Source organism: Alligator mississippiensis, chromosome 2, assembly GCF_030867095.1.
Source record: "Alligator mississippiensis isolate rAllMis1 chromosome 2, rAllMis1, whole genome shotgun sequence".
In the NCBI taxonomy this organism is placed as follows: domain Eukaryota; kingdom Metazoa; phylum Chordata; order Crocodylia; family Alligatoridae; genus Alligator; species Alligator mississippiensis.
In genome coordinates, this window is record NC_081825.1 from 237,095,360 (window position 1) to 237,118,994 (window position 23,635).

The window sequence follows — 23,635 nt, forward strand, 5'->3', positions numbered from 1 at the left end:
TGTAGCAAATTGTCAGGCTACAAAATGTGGCCAGGTGGGCTTCCAGACCACAACGGCTACTGCGCTTAGGCTGACCATAATAAGTTACATAGCATCTGTGTTGTACTCCCCCTGGATTTCCCAGCTTTTCTTCTAATGCAGCTCTTGCCCTCCACACAGCATTCCATATCTTCCAACAGTCCAGCACACGCTCCACGAACAGCACCTTCTGCACTCATTGCTCCAGCCACCTCATGGTGTACTCCTCTTCCAACATATTGGTATACATCTCAAGAAATAAAACTCTCTCCTTCTCTTTTTGACTGATTTCAAGCCTTAACCCACAGAGGTCCTCTCTATCCACCACCTCCTTATAACGCTTTCAAAACACCTCACAGGCATTGTGCTTCCAAAAAGTTATGTTCCAATGTTTGAAATTATCAAAGGGCACAACACAGTTGAGGTCCTTCGGATCTATACAGAAGCAGTTGTTAAGTGGTAACAGTGTTTACAGTGTTCTACAAAGAGCGTTGCAGAGAGCCAGGTCATTGTTTCCGAGGTAAATAGAACTATTGCACAATGCTCTGTCACAATTATGAGCATTTGTGATGCAGCAAGTGTATATAAGTAATTTCATTGTCAGTTTAAGTCTTAGAGGAGAATGAGTCTGGAATGTTTTGTCTTCCTCTTATTCCAAGAAAAGGTTGATTAACTCTTTTCTTTGTCTTCAGCTTCTCATGTCTGTGTTTGACAATAGCATGAAAACCTTTGGGGTTATTGAAAGTGACCCTTTTGATTGGGAGAAGAGTGGGACTGATGGTTCTTTGACAACAACAACAACTTCAACTACGCCTCAGTTACATACTCGTCTGACTCCAGCTGCAATTGGGTTTGTTACCAGTATTTCTTATATTGAACTCAAACGCAGTTGTATAGTACTTGAGGATAGTCATTTTTAGGTTGTCACATCTGCTACACCAGGAGATTGAGTAATGCTCGAAATGCTAGGTCTCTGTTCTTAGGGTGAATATTGAGACTTCCTAGGTAAAAAAAAGTCAGTATGTGAAAGGTTTGTAAGGGGATGAATTCAAATCATGACAACAGTTGGTGGTACCTCTTTATTTCAACCCCTCTCCCCCCTCCCCCCCCCCAGTTCAGTGGCTGCTACCACTTCTCATACCACTGATTCCCCTTGCTGCTGATTGCTACCAGGGAGGGAAATCAGTGGCAGAAAAAGCAATGGTGGCTTAAGTAGAGGAGCAAGAAGTGGCTGATGTTGTGGTGGGGTGTAAACCCATAAGGTTTGGGAAATGCTGAGCTAGACATAACCCAGAGCACTCTCTAGCCCTCTTCTTCAAGATGCAGGTTCAAATCCTCTCTAGGACCTAAAACCTGGATTTCACTCCTTGGGCAGGTACCCTTGCCACTAGACTATTGGGTTAAAATGTGGGAGATTTGTTCTAATTCCAGCAGGTACACATATACCTGGGCAAACCTATTCCACAGTAGTATAACTTTGGCTGGGCACGTGAGTTACAAACCCTGGGCACCCACTTAGAGGGGGTGCCAGAATGTCAGCTCCCCAGGGAGTCCATGCAGTTGTGACAGCAGGAGCCCCACATCACTGATATTGCAACAGCAGCTGGGTGCAGGGACTCCATGCCACTGGTATAGAGTCATATAAAATCTGGGTTAGAAGAGACTTCAGGAGGTCATCTAGTCCAGCCCCTTGCTCAAAGCAGGACCATGCCCAATTATATCATCCCAGCAACAGCAATAGCCAGGGACAGACTGATCGCTACATGACAACAGCAGTTTGGGACTTTGAGTTTCCTGGGCAGGTATCATTAACTCTGCCTCCTCCCCACTCCCTCACTTGCCCCGCCCAGCAGGATTTAGCCTATGTCTCATCTGAACTCCCGCCTCTGCCCAGCAGGGTTTTTTTTTTACCCAGGGCTTGCCATCCCTCTTTTTCTTCTCCCCAACAGAGTTTTGCTCAAGGTGCAAAACTTGCTAATTACACCTTTGCTGTTTCATCACAGGTGGAAATAGAATTCAAGTTGTGTACAAAAATTTGCAGTTATATGGCTATGTACATCCTGCTTATGCCACACAAAAATGAAATACGATTAAACTATAAAATAGTAGCTACATACATTTTAAAACAAATGCTTGAGAATCATTGACCTGCCAAGGCTTTGTAAGAGGGGAAAACAGAACAATATGAACTGGAAGATTCATTAGAAGTTTTATTCAGAATTTAGGTTTTATAATTCTAGAAGTTCAGAATTTCATGTTTCCTTCACAAGAGCTAATGGCAATACAAAGTACCCACAGTAATGCATGGAAGAAAAGGACATTGTCCTGTCATCAGCTGAGGGGAAGTATGTACTCAACATCAATTTTCAAGTGTACATGTAGAGAATGTAGGCTGTTTATACATGTGCTCGGGGGGTGGGGGGATGTTTTAATTAGAGTGGTTCCTGGACAGCTGCTCTAATGAAAATGGCTCACCATCATACATATTGAGCCCCTGCACACTTTAAAACAGCCATGCGATGCTTTAAGTTCATGTGATGAGGTTTAGATAAAGTGCCCCTGCAGCCATTTTAAAATGTGCAGGGTCTTAAGATGCATGACAGTGAGGCAACACTGGGCCGTTCTAATTAGAATGCAGTCTCTATTGAGTCTGCTCCAGTGTGTTCTAATTAGAACACCAACAAGCACATGCATAGGCAGCCATAGATTCCAGTCCTTAAACATTTAAATTATTACATTCTTTACAGTTTGCAATATCTTGAAATTCTGTGGTGAAGTGTTGAATGGCATTGATAATGAAAACTTTTTTTATTAGTTGAATAAAAGGGAAAGAACATTTTTTAGATTTTTAACAACAATGGAGTAAATCGTTCTCTTTTTAAATAGATGCCTTATTGTTTTGTAAAATCAGTTCTGTTTCCCTACTCTCTTCCTACCTGATTTAACATACACAGATGGATCTGGTCTGCCACATGCAATCAGCTTAAATTTGGAGAAAAATTTAAATTCTGTAATTTAGAAAAACAAACCATGTGTAACAATTTAAGACCAATAGTAAACATTTAGGGTTTCTGAAAAAAAAAAATATTAAGAATCTTTATTTTTAAAGAAATAGTAATTCAGAGTGTTTGAATCTCATGGAATAAGAATCTGATATTGAAAAGGATTTACAAAAGTGACATATTTGAGCTTCATTTTAAACAACAATGCAAAAATAAATGAGTATATATAATGCTAAACTGTTACTGGCAGAACAGCTAATGAAAATGTTTAACAATAGATAGGATTATGAAATGGACTATCCTTTTACATTCTGTGTTTATTAAACAGCTACCTGTAAAATAGCTAACAAAGATGTTATGATTAGGAAAGACAGAAAAAGAGTGTGTGGATAATACTTAAAAAAAAAATTTCTACTCTGCTCTTTTGCTCCGTAATCATGAGGTTGTATATGTCAAACTATGTTTAAACATATGGTTAAAATGTGAATCTGATAGAAATAATGCAGTAGAGTAGAAACTGGGAAAAATAAAACCACTCTTTCATGGAATGTTTATTTTCTCAACTCATTTCAATGTTTCCTAATAAGTAGGAAAGCACAAAACTGTCACTTTGGAAAGTAATCCTCATAACAACCTGGGACAGATATATTAAATGTATTCAGAGTAGTTTTCAGCAGTAGAGACTTTGTAGAGAGCTTTTTATTTCATCCATATTATAGAAAACTACTAAGGAGGCAATTACATTTCCAGATACTAGAAACTAATGTATTGAGACAAAAATAATTCCATTTTTGCATTTAATTTAAAATGAATGTATTTCATTCCAGAAGGGCCTACATTTCACTAATATAGTAATTTTATTTGAACAAAGTTTGCAGATCTCTTAGAGGTCTGAAGATGGAAAGAATTGCACTTTGGCAAATTCAACAGAAATAGTTAGATATGATGTCTGATATAGCACACGTGATCTTCAGAATTTCTCTCTGGAGGTAGTGATTCCTAGATTTTGAAGATAACTCCAAAGTCAGTGGAAAAAAAATTTTTGAAGTGCTTTCTTTTTTCATTCTTCTTTTTTAGTTTACATGTGCATTTTTATGCTAATGATGTAGTTACTAGGATTGTAAAATCCTTTAACTTCAAATCTGGCTTGTCTAAAGGACTTTAAAGAAGTTTGAAGGACTTTGCTTTTTAGAGAAATATGTATTTTATTTGGAAGCTTTGATATTAATATCAGTGCTTTAACAATATAGGAATCTTACTTCATATGGGAATCTCTCAGCAATTTCTATAGCATTACTTTGAAATTACTTCTCATGTCTTTTGTAGAATTGCCAATGCCACACCTATCCCAGGAGACCTGCTGCGAGAGAATACAGATGAGGTGTTTCCTGATGAGCAGCTCAGTGATGGAGAGAATGGTATCCCTGTTGGAGTTTCACCTGAAAAGCTACCTGGCTCACCTGGACATCAACGTCTTCAGGAAAAAGATGTCTGGGAGGAGATGGATGCCAACAGAAACAAGATAAAGCTGGGCATCTGTAAGGTATTTACAGACAGGCAGAGGAAGGGATAAAAACTTTTTTCAATAATTTCCTGCCATCATAAAGAACAAAATATGGTGTGATGAATAATAAGAGACTACTAATAATTTGGCTCTTGAAATACTCTGCTTTTTACCCAGAGAGAAGTACATGGATCAATGGGGCAATATTATTTTTCACTTATGAAGACCACAATTCATATCAGGTTCAAACATGGTTTTGCTCTCTATTCATTCCAAAAGTGTTTTTTACACTTATCCTTGATAGTAATTAGGGGTGGAACTGAAGGAAGAGGCCTTTAATTAATTTTTATATGCCAGACTGATGTGATACAGTAGAAGCCGTGTTAACCGACATTCTGCTAGCGGGAATACTCTATTAACCAGAATTTCCGGCCAGCTGGACACAGGGGAGGGAGAGGGGGGGAATTTGCATGCGGTGGCTGCCACTGCCACCCGCTACTCTGCACTGCTGCCGCTCTGTGTGCAGCCACCTCCCCCCCCCCGCCACCCCGGCTCTGCCGGGGTTTTCAAAAAGGTTGAAAACCTCAGCCTCAGATAACTGGAATTTTTAGATACCCGGCACCCGCCCCATTCCCCACTCATGCTGGTTAACACAGCTTTTACTGCATTTATTTCTCCAGGTAATTTATGTTCCTTTTTAGAGGGAAAGATGAAAGACAGGTGGACTTTTTCTGGGCCAAATCCAGCTTTGCTGATGTAACTGGGAATCACACCTGTTTAATTTAGGAATTGACTTTGTTCTTCAGTGTTAAACAATTTCCACTGATATACAGTGTTATATGTGGTTGGACACTAATTTTTAATAGACACTGTAGAATATCTGAAAGCTAGTTTCTAGGCTTAGGGTGCAACGGTGTTGCAGAAAAACATAAAGATGAGTTAACATGGAAAGTAGCATTTCTACAATGAAGCCAGAAGAGGTCATGTCTACAAAGTGACATGAAGAAGCTTCTGAGTTCAGCCTGCTGTTGAGGAGAATTCCCCAGATGGATGCCAGGGACTCTCATATCTTAGAGTATTATTGTTTTCTTTTGACTCTTTCCAGTCTCAAGTGGAATTTGGTATTGCTGGCACTTGATCTCCAATTTAAATTTAGTGCCTTAGGAAACTGGTAACTAAAATGCACATATAGGGCATATCTACATGTGCAGTTAGCATGGCTGAATAAACTCCAGAGCAGTTTGTTGTGGAGTTTATTGCTCCCGGGCATAACGTTTACACTACCCGGGCAGTCAGCCCCCCTGCGCTGTAGCACCCTCATGCCCCAGCCAGCCCTGGTCACTGTCTACACATATATTATGGCACACTAAACTTTGCCATAGGCTGGTACTTGTGCTGGGCAGTACTATCCTACAGCAGAGTAAATTAGTTTACTCTGGCCTAATAGCACCATACGTGTAGACGGTGACACTTTACTGTGAAGCTAATTAGTCAACTCTGTAGTAAAATCCATGTGTGTGCAGATGCCCCCATACACTACATAATATATGGGGGTAAGTATTTGTAGAAAGAGTGTCTTGAATATTAATTGGTTTATCACAGGATAAAAGCATGTGAGACCTTTGCTGCATTTACTAATATGTTTTTCCTCTCTTATGTCACTGTTACTTTGCTACATTTTTACTTCTGTTGCATTTTACTTGCACAGGCTGCTACCGAGGAGGAAAATAGCCATGGGCCAGTGAATGGAATTCTTAATGCACCAAGCCTCGGCTCTCCAATTCGAGTCCGTTCAGAGACCACGCAACTAGATAGGGATGTCCCATTGGTACGAAAATTACGTTCAATCCACAGCTTTGAACTGGAGAAGCGCCTGACCTTGGAGTCAAAGCCAGACGCTGATAAATTTCTTGAGACCTGGTAAAGAGACTCTTTCTATCTCATTTCAATCTGTGGTCTTTTAGGGGTTTGTTGGTTAAGACTGTTTTGTATCCTGGATAATACCCAGTGAAAACCAGAAACAGAGTTACTGAATTATGCTTATGTCAGCTATGACTAGCAAAGTCAGTTCTATCTCTAATTAATGCCCATTATTATTTAGACGTTTTGTATTTTTAGATATACTTTCTTGGTAAAATTTTAATATATTTTTAAATTTATACTGAGATAAGTATTAGTGATATTTTATAAAGGCAGATTCTTGGTCTGGAGAAATTTTAAGTTAAGGCACAATTTTGTAATATTTATGTTGAGTTGTGCTTCATGAGTGGTCCTGTTGAGTTCAGCAGGGACTATTCATGGGAGTCAGTGCAACTCAGCACGAATAATCATTACAGAATCAGATGATAAATCATGTGACAAAAGCAGTTCACTTCATCATATGTAATGTGTTCTTATAAGAGCAGTAGGATTTATATAAAGTTGTGAAATCACCTAGTTCCTCCTCAGAACACCTGAGGTGTGTCTGTGGCTCAGGTGCTTGTGGAAGGAGCTAGGGAGCCGCAGGTTGTGAATTTAAACCAGGGTGTGGGCCCCTTAGCTTTTTCAAGATGCAGCCAAGGAAGTTTAGGTTAGATATTAGGAAAAACGTTCTCACTTAGAAGGGTAGTAAAACACTGGAACAGGTTACCCAGAGAGGTTGTGGAGTCTCCATCCTTAAAGGTTTTTAAGACCTGGGTAGACAAAGCTGTGGCTGGGATGATATAGTTGGGGATGGTCCTGTTTTGAGCAGAGGGTTGGATTAAATTAGTGGTTCTCAACCTTTTTTGTACCAGGACCCATTTGTAAACAGTCCCGGCCCACAGCCCCCCCTGGCCCTGCTGGCACCCCTCACTTCCCACCCACAGCCCCTTGGCCCTGCTGGTGCCTCTCACTCCCCCCTGCCCTTCTGGGCCATGCTGGTGCCCCTCCCAACCTGTAGTCCCCTGTCCCCCATCCAATCCTGCCAGGGGGGGCTCCCAGCTGCCCCCATCCTATTCAGGCTAGAGCTTGGTGGCTGCAGCATCTCCAGCTCATGCAGGCAGAAGTGGAGCAAGTCCAGCCCAAGTATGGGCTGGAGGGAGGAGGAGGGGAGGCCTATGGCACCCCTCCTCCTCCCCCCCCGCTCTGGGCTGGGGTTCCCATGGTGTGCCAAGCAGCCTGGTTATGGACCCACCTGCTCCATGAGCAACGGCTCTCAGCCACCTCACCCCAGCAAGTATGGGTACTGACCCCAGTGCCACTGACCCAGCCACGCAGCTTCCTGTCGCTGCCCCCTCTCCCCCCGTGCCTGCAAGGGGAAACCCATGCTTTCCCTCATTTTTCTGAATATTCTTGCGACCCATGGGTTGAGAAATACTGCTAGACCTCCTGAGGTCCCTTCCAACCCTAATTTTCTATGATTCGAAGTCTGCATTAGCATTGAAAAACTAGCTAGAAGGGGTAGGTTTTGAGATGTAATCAGAAGATGGACAGAGGAGGCTGTCTGAGTACAGGATCAGGAACTTTTTTTCCAAGTACAGAGAGAACTATAGGTGAAGGACACAGAGAAGCTAAAGGGAAGGCCTCAAGAACCTGACTAGGGAAGCAGGAGAAGAAAGGGGTTGAGATGGAGACATGGGCAAAGCACAGCAGATCCTAGAGTCTGAGGACAAGGTTTCTGAAGAAACAGGTATCCAAGGTGCCAAGCACAGGTGACTAGCAAAAGATGCAATCACAGCAGATGGGAGAGAGTTTGACTAGAGGGATTTAAAGAACTAGTCACCTAACATTTGAAACTGAAACATAAAATTGCATGTGGTATTAAGTTAAGGATGGAGAAAGACCTCAAATGGAAGTAATGTTCTCTTTTTCATTAATCCCCCCCCTATCTGACATGGGAGAAATTTGCATTCCTGATCAACAGAGCTCATTAGTGTTCTTCATTAACCCATCTGACAAAACAAGAGAATGTGAGATGCCGTGGAAAGATGTTCTGTCCCAAAAGCAAAATAGCAGCAAATAGGCAGAAGGGTATATTTAGGTTGGTTCATTATATAACAGCCACCAAGGTGTAAACAACAAAATTCGATGTGCTAAACATCAGTATCATCCATCAGTCTCTTAATTCTCTTTTCTTGTTTGTTACCGAAATGCAATTACTGAATCCATCTTCAAATATTTTAGCATTAACCTCAGGCTGAAATTTTGAGCTGGCTTCTTGTTTTCAGTTTTCCTTTGATTTATCACGTTTCTTCCTCCTTCCTCTTACTTTCAATGTGATTGCTACTGTGCCCTTGTTTAGCAAGAGATGCATTTTATATGCAAAACATTTGCAAATGCTGTTGAATGCATTTCTGTAAGTGCTGCTTGAGACTTCTGATTCTTTTGCTCAACTTTGAGTTTAAGGCACAATATCACACTCACTGCACTGGCCAGCTAATGATACCCTGACCATCTCAGTAATACCCAGTGCTCTTCTCTCTCTTGAGAAAATAGTTTAATTTAATATCCATGTATACATACCCAGTTTAATTAAACCTACTTAATTTATACAAGAATCGCTGTGGTCTTTCTTCTACCTTCATCTGATGTTAGAATATTTTTGGGTAACTAGGAGGGAGAAATTGGAGTGAAAGAAATAATTCACTCCCTTCTTCTGGTTGTATTTGTTCCTGAATTTCTCTGGCTTGGAACAGGGAACTGTGTATTGTCTGGCTTAGGGGTGGCCAACCCATAGCATACATATGAGAAGTGTCATGGATAGCCTCTCTGTTTGATACATGGCAGATTGGGGAGGGAGCAGGGAACACAGTGGCAGAGAGTAGAAAGCAGAGCAGCAGATCAGGTGGGGTAAGGTGATCATAGTGGAACTCAGGAGAAAGGCAGGGCTTGCTTTGTAGCACACCTGCCAAAAAAGTTGGCTCCCCGCTGGGTTAGCTCATCCCTTCATGATCATCATAGCTGTGCCACTTATTAATGCTTGCAGAGTTAACCCTTGTAGGATACTAAGTTTGTTTTTCATCCCATATCTTGAAGGTCTAAGCTCTTATAGACTAATTCTGAAAGGTCTGAGTTCTTAAAGGCTAATTTTAAAGTATTGTAGGAGGCTCAACTTAGTATAGCTCCAGTGACTAAGTTCAGATGCTGTTACTTAGGCCCCTGCTACACATTGCATATATTATGCAATTAACAGGTTAATTGTCAAATAAATTTAGACAGGCCACACGTACAAATAATGATCACACAATTAACCACTTAATCGCACAATGTAGATCAGCCACATGTGCAAAGTAATTATCACATGATAAAAATGACTATCCAGCTCTAAAAAGAGCCAACCAGCTATAAAGTTGGTGTTTGAAAATGTGTAACAACTCTATATTTGGTTTCTATTCAGCTTTAATTTGAATGTGTAGCAGAGCCCTTATATAATGCTGTTCATTCTTAATTCATATGTAACTTCTTTTCTAAGCTTGGAGAAGATGCAGAAAGACTCAAATGTTGGGAAAGAAACTGCTGTTGCTGCTCCTTCTCCTCTTCCTCAGAAAATGCGTGTTCCTGCTGTGACTGTCCGCACTGACCACATCTGGCATTATGATGAAGAATACCTCCCTGATGCTTCTAAGCCTGCCTCAGCCAGTTCTCCAGAACAGGTCAATGGTGTTGTTAGCAATGGATTTGTAGCTGTCAATCTGAGCTCCTGCCGGCAGGAGGTTGATTCCAAGGAGTGGGTGATAGTAGATAAGGAACGGGACCTGCAGGATTTCAGGACCAATGGGGCTTTAGTGCATAAAACAACTGGAAGTCCCTCAGATGAAGAGCCTGAGGTGCTACAAGTCCTAGAGGAGTCCCCCCAAGAGGAGCATGTCAGACAAGGTACTTGGGCAGCAAACAACATCCATACCAAGAATGAACCCTTGGGAGTGGAGCTTGGCCTAGCTGTTGAGTGTCATGCTGTTGCTGCTTCTGAACAGCTTACAGATAAACTAGAACTTCTGTGTGGAGCTGGTGCTCAGTTTCTTGCAGCCACACCTACAAGTCCAATGGAGGCTCAGGCAGAAGGAGCACTCACTCCGGTAAGAGAACTATTTATTGTTGCACTTTTTGTTGTGCTTTCGTTCCCTGTGCAGAACAATTTGAAAAGGCAGTAAAGGAGAAAACAGCCTGAAATGTATGCAGGGTCCCTGGAATTCTTAAATAATGGGATATGGAACTTGATTTTGCAGCAAAATTTTCTCAGGCCCTGCTGTCTGAATTCACATTCTGCAGTGGATTTAGATATTGGTTTAGTGTACAACCCTCAGAATTGAGCTTAATTTAAGGTTATATATTAATAAATACCTTTTGACATGAATAATTTTAACCAATTAAGTTACACTCTTATACTGAAAGTACATAAGCAGAAGGTGTTAACAAATGTATAAAACAGTAGTTCTCAGCTGGGGTGCCATGACATCCTCAGGAGTGTTATCCATCATACACATGCTGCTACTGCAATGGCAACCAGGTCAAACTGCCCCATACACACTCCTGCTGCATTAGGGATTCGATCAGCCAAAAGCAGGCAGGAACTGGCTTGACTGTAGACCTTCTGGGTCCATCCCCTGATAAGCTCCTCCCAGAAACAGAGGCACATGGGACAGTTCTGCCCACTTGCTTCTGTTTCCAGGAGCAGTGTCAGGGGTGGGGATGGGAGTTGGGGGTGGCTGACTGGCAAGGGCTTCATTGCACAAGGCAGCTCATGTCTGCATTAGGCTGATCACAGCCCTAATGAAGCAGGAGCATGACCATGTGGCACAGCCCTTTCTGGGCTGGTTGTGCAGCACACGTGCAGTTTATCTGGAGGCAGTAACACCTATTCGAGAAGCATGGAGGTAACTTGAGGCAATGCCAACAGTGGTTCTCAACCAGGGGTGCTGTCATCTTTGAAAAAAGTGGTGAAGGCAACAAATAGTAATGCTCATTTTTGTGCAAAATGCTGCTGTTCAGGTACTTTGATATCCAGCCCTATTAAAGCTGTCACCTTGTAATTTAGTATGAAAATATGATGACATGTTTTAGAGAGAGGTGATGACATTAGAGGTAATTACTTGTTTACTTAAACTCTGGGTATTGGTGAGACTGAAATTAACTTGATTCTAGGGAAGTTACCACTATCTGAATTAGAAGTGAACAGTGTGGATTTCTGGGCATGAAAGTGAATCTGTCCTGGAAAATGTAGATGGCTATAAACAGGGTCTTTAAATTGGAAAGCACTGAGGAAGAAATATTAGGTTGGGTAGTCAATGTGGTGAGGTCCTGAGAATCAAGCTGTGTTTGGAAATAGAATAAGGGACACCCTAATAGATAAGGGATGTGCCTTGAATTAAAAAAAGCATAGAGATGTGGGCAAATACAAAATTGTACTATGAGGGCAAGGACATTACTTAATTATTTAAAGGCAGAAGTATACTATATAATGTAGAATTGAAAATAGAACATAAATTAGAAACAAGGGGTGTCTATACACGTGCTTTGGGAGGGGGAGGGTGTTTTAATTAAGGCAGCTCTGAGAGCATGTCACGTGTCTAAATGTCCCCATGCTGAAAAATGGTGGCAGGGGTTCTTTAATTGAAGTTCGTTCAGACTTTAGTTAAAGCACCCCTACTGCCATTTTTCAGCATGGGGATGCTGATACATGTGATGCTGGAGTCAGCTGGAGCTTGGTGATTACCATGCTCCAGTGGACACAATAAATCAAGTCTGCTCTGATGCATTGTAAATACAGCATGTCAGAGCAGCCTCACTGCACATATATAGGTGCCCATGGAGACTATAAATGATTTTATATTATTGGGAAAAGTTTAACCAGCGTCTGTCAAAGGGTCTGATTCAAAGGCCATTGAAGTTGGTGGTTGTCTTTGGTTATTTCAGTGGACTTTGAATTGGAGCCAAAGTGAACGTGATCTACAAATAGCAGGTGGGTAACTTGGCATTTGCTCCACCTTATTTGTGTCACAACCCAAAGTTGTGAGTTTTTGTTTGTGTGCGCTTCGGCATCGCTAAATTATGTTCCCGCTAAATTGCAGCTTCCTTGCATGGTGGAGTTCTCTGCTGCAGAAGAGAACCCCGGTGCAACGGAGAATTTCCTGCCAATTTGTAGCTTTCTTTGCATGGTGCATTTCTTTTGCATCTCAGAAATGCACGGTGCAAAGGAGTTCCCGCCATTTGTATGAAGATTCGTGCCACGTTATTGGCCGATTCTAATGTATGTACACGTAACGGCTAGCGATTGGCTTGTTAGCCGTATAAAGAGCTTGGGTGGCTTCCGCCCAAGTTGGAGAGAAATCACTTAGAGAGCGTGAAGATCTCTAAGCGCTGCGGATCCTCACGGACCCAACGCATTTCTTAAGCAGGCAACAGAGGTCTAAACAGCCTCTGGCCTCTCCCCGTCGCCGAGCGCAATCCTAGATGTATCCCTTTCCTATATACTCAAGATTCGAACCCACGGAGCTTTAATAACTCCGAGACCAGAGAGCCGAACCAAACCCACGGAGCTTCGACAACTCCGTGGGAAAGAAATTGCCGAACCCGCGGAGCCTTAACAACTCCGGGGCCAAAGAACCGAATTTGTCGTAGTCCTCCAACGAGGATTTAAGCGGAGCTGCACCTGGAAACTGTCCAGCCTACACCGTGACCATCTTGGGTGTAAGTAAATAATCTTTAAATCAACCATTATGCCTCTGTGACTAATTCTAGCCCGTGCGTGCCTTGCCGCCGCACGGTCCTCTCCGGCCCCGCGTGCCCGGGCTGCTGGCCACAGCTCGCGTGCACAAAGATGGGCCCGGCTTGCTCCCGGCCCGCACAATTTGCTGTTGTTTTTATAAATGGCAGGTTTTTTTATTGGAAAGGAGACTTGGGATGCCTGTTAAAGCAACAAGAAAAAAACAAAAAGAGTTTACCCTACCTTAGGGTTCAGTGCTACTTAAGGGGAGGGTAAGAAAAATGTCATTGACAGTGATGAGAACATATACCTAGATAGCAGAAATAAACTTAAGGGACTGAAGTTATTGATGGACTGGCCCGGCAAGCCAGTAATCAACTAAATTCAGAGTATACCCAGGGGACCAAGGAGAGAAGGAAATCAAGTGATAGAGAAACATGTTTAGGTGAAAAGGGAGAATAGAACAGGTAAAAGGGGAAATTAACCTTTTCATACTTACCACATTAAACACAATTAGAAATGCAAACGTGCTTTCTTAATTAGAGTTGGGTGACCAATTAAGGTAACTAGGGAAGGGTAAGAGGGACACTAGTGCCAGAGTAACTTAAAGGGGGCTCCAGTTCGGCTGCCTTCTCTGAGGAGTCTTTCCCCTGGCAGGTGTACAACTGAGCAGATACAGCCCCATGTCCAGAAGTGTATCTGCAGGAGCAGGGGGTAAAAATTATGCCTCTAAATTAAGGTTTTGGTTTTCTTCACACTGTAAATCTCCAGGCTTTCAGGAGAATGCCTTTGTTACTGCTTTGATATGGGTGATGTAGTGTTAAATCTTGTCGGGCGTAGGAAGGGATTGAACGTTAGGGCTGTGCAAAGCTTCAGTAGCTGATTCAATTTAGAGGAGATTTGGCCCAATTTGTGGACTGAATGTCCAAATCCGAATCAAATCAGGAAACCGGTTAAAAGCTCCAAATTGATTAGAAGCATCCAAATCGATTCGGAAAAGCTTCAGAAAAGATTCAGCTGCTTCGGAGATTCGGCCATGGACTAAACGGGCAGTTGACACAGCTGCCTCCAGCCGGTAAGTCTTTGGGGTTGGGGGAGGGGGTGGGGAGGGAAGGAGTGTGGGGGAGGGAGGAATTGGGGCTGGGGCTGGCACAAGCTGCCCAGCCGGGGTGCATTACTCAGGGAGGGGGACAGTGGGGTGTGGGATGTGGGCACAGCAGTGCTGGGAGCCAGGGCTATGCCCTGCTGCCACTTGCCCAGCTTGGGTGGGGGGTGGCAGGATGCAGTTGTGGCTTGCTCCAGGTGGAAGGGGGCAAGCAACAGCAGGATATAGCCCCGGCTCCCAGCACTGCCGTGCCTGCATCCTGCACCCCCCACACCAGCTGGCAAGTGGCGGCAGGGCAGAGGCCCTGCTCCCAGTGCTGATGCAGGTGCAGTAGCTCTGGGAATGGGGGCTATGCCCTGCTGCCTCCCTGAGTGAGCCATGCCTGCATTGTGTCCCTGCCATGCCCCGCGGCTCCCCCTGCTGGAGCAGAGGCAGGCACAGCTGGAGGAGCCACAGGAGAAGCCCCCATGGCTTCCCTTCCCGGCCCCATTCCCCTCCCGACTCAGCCTCCTGGCCCCACAGTCACTGTCTCTGGCAGTGGGGCTTGGGGCCTCTGAGGGCTTGTGGCAGAGCCCCCCTCCCCATAGCACAGGGCAGTGGGGAACAGAGGGGATCACCCCCCCCCGCACCTGGCACCCTCACAGCAGCTGCCCCATGACACGTGCAGCATGGCTCAGCAGGGTACCGTGTCCTGTCTGGGAGTTGGGGTGGCTCTACCTGTCAGCCAGAACCCGGCAGCACTCAGCCCTAGCGGCCCCAGCTCCCAGACAGTGCACAGCACCCTGTTAAGACGCACTGCACCCACGCGATGCGACAGCTGCCTCGTGGGAGAAGCGGGGAGAGGGGGGTGATTCCCATTGCTGCCCCGCACTGCATGGGGGGGGTCTCTGTCATGAGTGCCCAGAGGCCCCTGATTGCCACTGCTGCAGCCAGTGAGTGCGAGGCTTTTTTTTTTTTTGAAACGCCAGGACTAAGCTGGGGCCGGGCAGGGCAGCCATGGGCACTTCTCCTGCGGCTCCCCCCACCCAGAGAGAGGCAGGCACAGCCAGAGGAGCCGTGTGAGAACCTGCAGCCACCCAGCTGGGCCTGCCTCTCCCCGGCTGATCCGAATCACTGAATCTCTCCAAATCTTGTGAAGCCAATTTGGCTGAATCTATTCAGGACAGTGTTCTGAATCTCCAAATGGAATTTCTGTCCTCCAAATTGATCGAATCTGAATCAAATACTTTCCTATTTGCACAGGCCTATTGAACATACATATTTGGACATTTTTCCATTTTCTCAGCGGCAACCCTTATAATAGGGCTTTAAATACAAATTCATTGAATCTAGCCCCCAGTTTTTTCCATTTTGAAGCTGTTATTGAATTTGATCTGCATCTGATGAATGACTTATAAGTACTCAGCTCTATTCTCAATACCTGTATAACTTTTTCCAAGTAAGCAGTTGCTTATATATTTGTAAGTTGTCTTACATATGCATATTGCAAATGACAGATGAGTCCACAAGAATCACTCTTTAAAGAATTGATATCAGTTATAAAAAGAGACATGTAGCCTAACTGCTTTCAAAATGAAATATGGTATACTATATAGAAATGGAGAGAGAGACAACTGCATACTGAAAGGTATACAAGTTATTCCACTAGCATGGATCAAATCTAGGCCCCCATCCACTAAAGTCAGTGAGAGTATAATCATGTCCTTATTTATGCTCAGCCACCTTAGAATTAGCATTGAATGTGGCTTGTTTCAAGTGAGACGGAACTGTCACAGGCTATCATATAAATGTGTAATATGACAATTCAGTAACTATTATATGAACTGAACATTTATTTACTTTTTTTTGTGATTACACTTGTCTCATGCTAAATATTAAGAATCTAACTTAAATTACTGAAAAAAGGAGAATTAATTGTTAAAGGTAGAGACTGTTGCTTGATACTGTCATTTTGCTTTAACTGCTCCTTTACTCTGAGCAAAGTTTTCTGAAGAAACATCTGGTATTTTGACATCCCAGGAAAATTTGCAGTACACATTGTGTCTCATCAGATGTCTCCTGTAGGCCTGAGATGCCAATCCTGACCCTGTAGCTTAAAGCAGGGCTGCCCAACTGGCATCCTCTTAGGGTTTAATCTGCAGCCATGGGGCTCCCCCTGTCCCCTCATTACACCAGATGCTGCTACAGCTAGGTTTTCCAGGCTCCCCCTCTCTTCTCTGGCCCCCTTCACTCCTGCCCCTACCCTACCAGATGGTGCAGGGCAGAGCAGCATAACGCAGTGCAGCCTGCAGTGCTGTGGAAGCCCACTACTAAGGAGGTGAGAGGAGGCTGCCTGCCCACACATGGCATACAGCATTACAGGGTGGGGTGGAGGGTGCAGCTCACCCACATGGGAGCTTGTAGCCAGGGAGGTGTGGCCATGCTGGTTTCAGCCTCTGTGATGTGCAGCCCCCAGCCATGAAGAAGTTAGACAGCTCTGGCTTAAAGGATTTATAATGTAAATAAGATACCGACTATGACAAGTAAATGGGGAGAAAAGAATTGTTTGAGTTTGTAGACATTTCTGCTGAAATATTATAACAAACATGGATCTGGTGGAAGAGATGGTATAGGCAAATGAATAAAGAAGAGCTTTTATATGAAGAGGAAGGTATAGAAAAATTGTCACATAGTGGCAGAACATAGAATGAAATACAGTCAGAGACGGTGAGAAACTTACAGAACTGCCTGAAAGAAATCTAAATGACAGGAGAATAAGAAAATCATGAACTAGAAAGAAGAAACTGAAATTCTTTGTGTAACTGTGTGCATGCACATCCTCATTAGTGGGTGTATCTCATGCTCTCAGCTATGACCAGAGCCTTTTTCGCTGTAGTAGTATCCATAGAGTGCACTCTAGTTCTGTGCCTCCTTGTTCCCCTTTGCAGAGAGAACTACCTGTACCTCAGTTCTTTTCAACCACCTAGCTAGAGATGGAGCACTTACCATGAGTTCCTAATGGCCTTAGAGTCTCTGAAGTTGCAAAGCCTCTTTTAGTTAATGGTTTACTAGCAGGAAAACAGCTTTGCTGAACTAGGAAGAGTGCTTGCAAGGTTGTTTTTTTTGCTTCAGGGTCTGTCTTTTAAGATGAGAAAGAGCTTATTCTCCCTGTCCTTCCTCTTTCTCAAATATAAATCCCTGACCTTCACATGCAGTACAAGATTAGAAGCATAGGCATGACCCTGTACACCTTCCAACACTGGGGACAAACCTGGAATTGTATCTCCAAATTTGGGGAAATCAGCACCTATTCTCTGGCACAGGCACACAGCCTTTTAGAAGCAGGTGTAGGAAACACTATTCCCCCTCATCAAAGTGTTGGAAGATGGACTCCCCTCAGCCTCTAAGACTTCTTGGTCTACATGTGTGATGGGTGAGGCTTATGAAGATCTGTGGATTTTGGCCTCTGCACCATCACCTGGCCTTGAAAATTCTTAGCTCTGGCTGATTTCCATGATAGCTGTAAGGGGCCCAGAACTTGGCATACCATCACTGCTCACCACCCAGACTCATAGAGCATAAGAGATAGAGTAGTATCATACCAGGTCAGTCAGGGCACAAGGCTCTGTGGTACCCTACTAAAGATCCTATGGCATTGCCCTGTTGGCCAACAGTGGTAGGAATCAGAGATGGCCAAGAGTGTGTAGATGATGGTCTGTATAGATAATGGTCAGCTGGCATGGTCTCAGGCCTGACCCTACCTATCAGTGTTTGATATCCTAAACTTAGTACTACAGGTTTCCCTCACTTTATGTGGGTTCTGTATGTGTGAATTTGCTCTTATGTGATGACCCTTTTTATACCAAAAATTTGTTATATGCAAGGTAAATTCACTCTTATGCGATCAGTGTGGTGGAAGCCCACAGTCAGCTGCTTTGTGCAGTGCATTGTGGGAGTGATGTGGATCAAAATTTAGTCTCCTGTATAGATCTGTGCTCCTCACTCGTTGTCTGTGACATGTGTTTCCGTAGTTGCTGTCCCCATTATGGTAACATTCACCACCACTCTGTGCTTGTGTGTACTGTCTGCTGTTGGAGAGTACCAAAATTGTCTTGTAAAAGTGGTAGAAATGGATCTGGGGGTCAGTACAGTTGAGGTCTTGGAACATACCCCTATTTGTTAAAGTGGGTTCTCTTTATGCGAATTTGAATTATGCGCCGTTTTCCAGGAATGCATGTACAGCATCAAGTGAGGGAAACCAGTATTCATCATCTTCACAAAAGACTGGGAGGATGGGATTGAGTACATATTTAGCAAATTTGTGGCTGACCACAAGGTGGGTGGGAGTAGCAGACACCATGGAGAGTAAGATTAAGATTCAAAATGACCTTGTTAAATTGAAGAAATGGTCTGAAATCAATGTGATGAAATTCATTAAGGACAAATGCAAAGTACTGCACTAAAGATGGCATAATCAAATGCACAGGTACAAATTGGGGAACAACTGGTTATGCTGTATTACTTCAGAAAAGTACTTGGGCATTACAGTGGACTATAAGATGAATATTAGTCAATAGTATCATATTATTCCAAAAAAAGCTAATATCACACTGTCCCATGCAAATCACAGAAAGTAATTCCTCTACTTTATTGTAAAAGTTTGAAATCTCATATTTTGTGTACTTCTAATATTCTGTGATGTATATAAAAAAGTGTAGTTTCCTTTTATACTGATTTTTCCTAATATTATGAAAATACTGCTTTTATAGTTTTTCAGTGTTTGTGTAGTAGAGGTGCCATGGCATTATTCATTTGTTGCCAAATGGGTTTGACAACAACAGTTTTGGATAATGTAGCTTTTGAGCTTTAAAAATTTAGATGACAATGATATATTACGGTTTTGTCATGGCAGTCACAATAGTGGCATAAATTATGAATTTTTATAAACATAGTGAATTCTTTCAAATGAATGTAAAGATGGATCTAATTTAATTAATTCTTTAGTTCATATAAAAATATCAACTTCAATTTGAGTGTCTCTGGGTGAGGGGGCCCTAGAATGTGGTCTCCTGTTTCCTGGGTAGATGCCCTGAGCACTCAACTATTGAGGCTAAAATATGGAAAAGTCCTCCTCCTTGTTTTTTGTGGGTTTTTTGGGGGGGGTGGGGGGGAGACAGGCATGTATGCTCAGGTAGGAGTATACAGATCTGCATACTTATCCGTGTATGGCAGTAGCCATGTGGAATCTTGAACGCTCTTACTGCCTGGGTAATAGAGTTGCAAACTGTGCCTGAGGGCCAAAATGCCGCTATATGTGGCTGGGAGACTGCCATGTGAAACAGAACTCTGACTTTAGACTCTTGTAATTGTAACTGGTAGCTTCCAGACAGTCAGGAAGTCAAGGATACAATTCAGAACTGTAAGGTTCCTTTTAACAAAATGATCGTTTTTTGAAGTGGCAATATTACATGCACGACAGAAGTCTGAAGGCTTTTTCTGAATTCAGTATGTGTGACTTGCACAGCACAGTTTGTTCAAGGTAGTTGCACGGAAAAACTTGTTTATAGGAATTAAGTTGTTATTGCAGTACAACACCAGCCTTTTACTGCCTTCCATGCCCTCTAGGCATGATTTTGTCACTTTGTCCAGATAACAAGGAATGTGACTGCAAAACCATTTTCACTGATGATCACAAGAAGGAACAGTTGGCTTGAAGCTGTTAATATTCATGGCAACACCTTTAGGATTACGTGGAATTTTCTCAAGACTGAGCAGAGTTGTAGTTCAGCAGTTGAGGGATGTGTCCTCTTTATGTGGTTTGCCAGAGTGATATAAACATTAGCTGTAAAAATAATGGCATCTCTTACTACTTAGGAAAAAAAGACATCAGGGCACATAAAGCAGCAAATGACTTAGCAGATCTTGCCAGGTGAGCAAACTCTTATGGTCAAACAACTGAACACGTATGATGATCTTTGATCTTTTAAGTCACACCAAAAGCAGCAATATTTAATCAGTGATAAAGAGAGCAGTAAGGAGAGTTGAAATGCACATGTGCTGTGCTGATGCTTTTTTTTTTCCAATCCTCAGCTATTTTATTCAGGACTTGCAGAGTGTTTGATCCCAGTCAAGCCAAACATCTTGACCTGACATCAGTAAATGTTTTTGATGCAATTGTATATTTGAAGATCCTGCACTGGCAAAAGTCAAAGTCAGTGGCCTTATCAGTGCTTAAATATTAGTGGTGTTTGGTGTGATATAGAAGATCACTTTCCAGTGCTGCTCTTCCTGCTTTGAGGTGTCTTTAGATATACTAAACACTGCAAATAGTTTTCTTCCTACAAGATGATAGGTATGGAATCAAGAACAACAATCCCAGTATATACTTATTATTTCACAAGTAAGGAAAATTCTAATTGCAATTACAACTCACTATTTTTTCTGTTAGAGTAAAACATTTCTATATTCAGTCACTGTTCTCAGTGGTGGCAGATGACAGAACAAGAAGCAATGGTCTCAAGTTGCAGCAAGGGAAGTTTAGGTTGGATATTGAAAACACTTTCTCACTAGGATGGTAGCGCTGGAACAGGTTACCCAGAGAGGTGGTGGAATCTCCATCCTTGGAGGTTTTTAAGGCCCAGATCAACAAAGCCCTGGCTGGAATGATCTAGTTGGGGATGGTCCTGCTTTGAGCTGAGGGTTGGACTAGATGACCTCCTGAGGTCCCTTCCAACCCCAGTTTTCTATGATTCTATGATTTTAATTATTTTAATTGCATGTGGTGGGGTGTAGGTTGTAGCTGTGTTGGTCTAAGGACATAGGCAGACAAGGTTCTTTGAGTGAATCTGATATCTTTTATTAAACCAACTTAAATAGTTGGACAATTTTTCTTAGCAAGCTTTTGGGTTTAAAAAGCCTTTGTCAGGCTGAGGAAGCCTTTGTAGTTGGTGTGTGCTCTTCCTGGATGGAATGAATAGTAAAGAAGCCAGAGGCTGGGCTGGTATGCATGCAAAACAGGCAGTTAGTGAAGATGTAAATTGAGGAGTCAGTGGGTGAGAGACAGGCTGGAGGGTGGGGGGAGAGAGAAGGGGAATGAATGTAGCAGGTAAATAGTGGAGAGGTACCTGGGGAGTCCAATGTCAAGCAGGTTATAATGTGCCATAAAATCCAATGTCTGTATTTAGTCCATTATTTTTTTGTATCCAGGAGGTTGATGAAGTGAAGCTCATAGGCTCATCTTTGAAAAATGTTTTGTAAGATTCCCTTTGAGGATTAGAACTGAGAGATTGGAGAGAGAGTGGTTTTCTTGTGAGAAATGTGAATGTTAGAAACTTCTAGATGCTGTGTTTTCTTGCATTCCACCTGCCCTCAAGGGGTGCACCTTGTTTTTGAGAATGCAGAATGAAGAAAAAGACATACCAAAAACTAGAACTCTTGGTTCCAAAATGATACCTTTTATTAGACCAACTGGAGAATGGCAAGAACATTGTCCTTTTCTGCAAGCTTTTGGGAGCTTGATCCTGAAAGCTTGCAGAAAAGGACAATGTTCTTGTTTCCAGTTGGTCTAATAAAAGGTATCATTTTGGAACCAAGAATTCTAGTTTTTTGTATGTCTTTTTGTCTCAGACCAACATGGCTACTAAGTACACCCCTGAATGAAGAAAAAAGATTCTTGTAGACTTGTGGATGCATACAGCATAGACAAACCCTCTAATCTTCAGCTCACTCACCCTCCCTTTTCTACTCAGGCAAAAGCCGCTATTTTAACCTTCCACAGCTGTATTGTCATCAGCTTTTGGTTGTTCAGTCAAAACTGAAATTATAATTGTTGCTGCAGACTAGACATCATGGGTGGATCTAGGATTTTGTTAGAATCTAAAAATGGTCTTCAGGGCTGTGAAATAGAAGTAGCTACCAGGAGTAGCTAACAAACAGCAAAATTACTGAAGAAAAGATAGCTTGATTAGTGGACTATCAAGACCATTAAAATGGAGACAGTATCATTGCCACTTACGAGTTGAAGAGTAATTAGCAGAAATCAGATAGATTATAATGAGCCATGAAATCAGTTGATTCCATCAGTACTACAGTACCTATCACCGCTGTTGGTAGGCAGTTGGTTTTAAACTTTGAGGGGAGCAGAAATCACAACAGGATGTGATCATACCACTGTAGTGGCCCTGAATCTGCCCCTCTGGTCATGCAGCTGCTAGAGGGAAGGGAAAAGAAGGAAAGCAGCAATGGCCATCTTACAGTGTCTCTTTACTTCTGTTCTGGGCAGAAAAGCAGCTTCCCCATTTAAGACACGCCAATTTGGAAGGCTAATTTTTGAGGAAAAGGTGAGTGCGCTATGCAAATAAATATGGTATGTTGTTTTTTCTGCACATCAGCTGTGAAATTTGGTAAGAGTGACTATGCCAATACAAAGTCTTTATATATAAGGTATAACATTTCTTTAGTTTGGGTTTTCCAGTGTAATAGAACGTAGAGTGTTCTTGGAATACAGAGACTCTGTGGTTATAGGTCCATAGGGTTTATCACGTAATCTAATCCAAATTTTGGTAGCATTCAAAATAGAATGCTTCAAAATAAGAAATTAAGTACAAAACATTTTATACTTAAGGTTGCAATGGACAGTTCAGGCAAGCCAATTAAATACCTCCTAAGGATATTCAGTCATTAAAAAGTATAAGGTTTAAACATGGTTCTGATCACAACCATAATACCCAGTTTGTTCCCACAGAAAAATAAATTACTAATAACCATCAGTTAAAACATTTATATCCTGCCTTTGTAAGTGAATGTACAGAATAACTGAAAAATGGACCTGTCTTTATTTGTTTAGCTAGCTCAGTTTTAGGTATCATCTTCATCCTAATCTTATAACAGTTTGAAAAACTGTACCTAAAAATTTAGTTTATTCATGCAATCATACGCAATTTACAAAGTCAGCTGACAGTTAACGAATGCATCAGTATTGTGTGTTTCACTTCAGAGTTCTCAGTCATTATAGTGCATAAGCACATCAGATAGCAATCTTTCCCTAATAAGCAAATATTTTAATTAGCTTCTAATTAGGCAGATACCATTATAGACCAAAAACCTATATGTACAGAGGTAACAGCTTGTGATACAGATTATACAGGTGATAGTATTATCTCCATTAATTAAAGTTGGAGCTATTTATGCAATAGCAAACAGTCAAACGTTATTTTGTTGAACAAGTAACATGCAGTTATCTAAATGTATAATGTTAAAAAGTATATAAAAGACCTGTTCAATTCCTAGTAAAATAAAAGACTACCATTAGCTTCATTTTATAGCCCCCAAATAGTAAAACAACTACATGTTACTTGGTACTTGTG

At 42.4% G+C, this 23,635-nt stretch overlaps 1 protein-coding gene across 4 annotated transcripts in view; it reads left to right on the forward strand.

The window, feature by feature from the left end:
• TTBK2 (tau tubulin kinase 2) overlaps positions 1–23,635 on the forward strand; it is a 222,912-nt gene that overhangs the window by 157,322 nt on the left and 41,955 nt on the right. For all 4 annotated transcript variants that reach the window (XM_019496582.2, XM_059722946.1, XM_019496584.2 and 1 more), the window contains 4 exons: positions 711–868; positions 4,347–4,563; positions 6,233–6,444; positions 9,956–10,559. In XM_019496582.2, the coding sequence (XP_019352127.1) occupies positions 711–868; positions 4,347–4,563; positions 6,233–6,444; positions 9,956–10,559 (1,191 nt within the window). The remainder of the gene's footprint in view (positions 1–710; positions 869–4,346; positions 4,564–6,232; positions 6,445–9,955; positions 10,560–23,635) is intronic.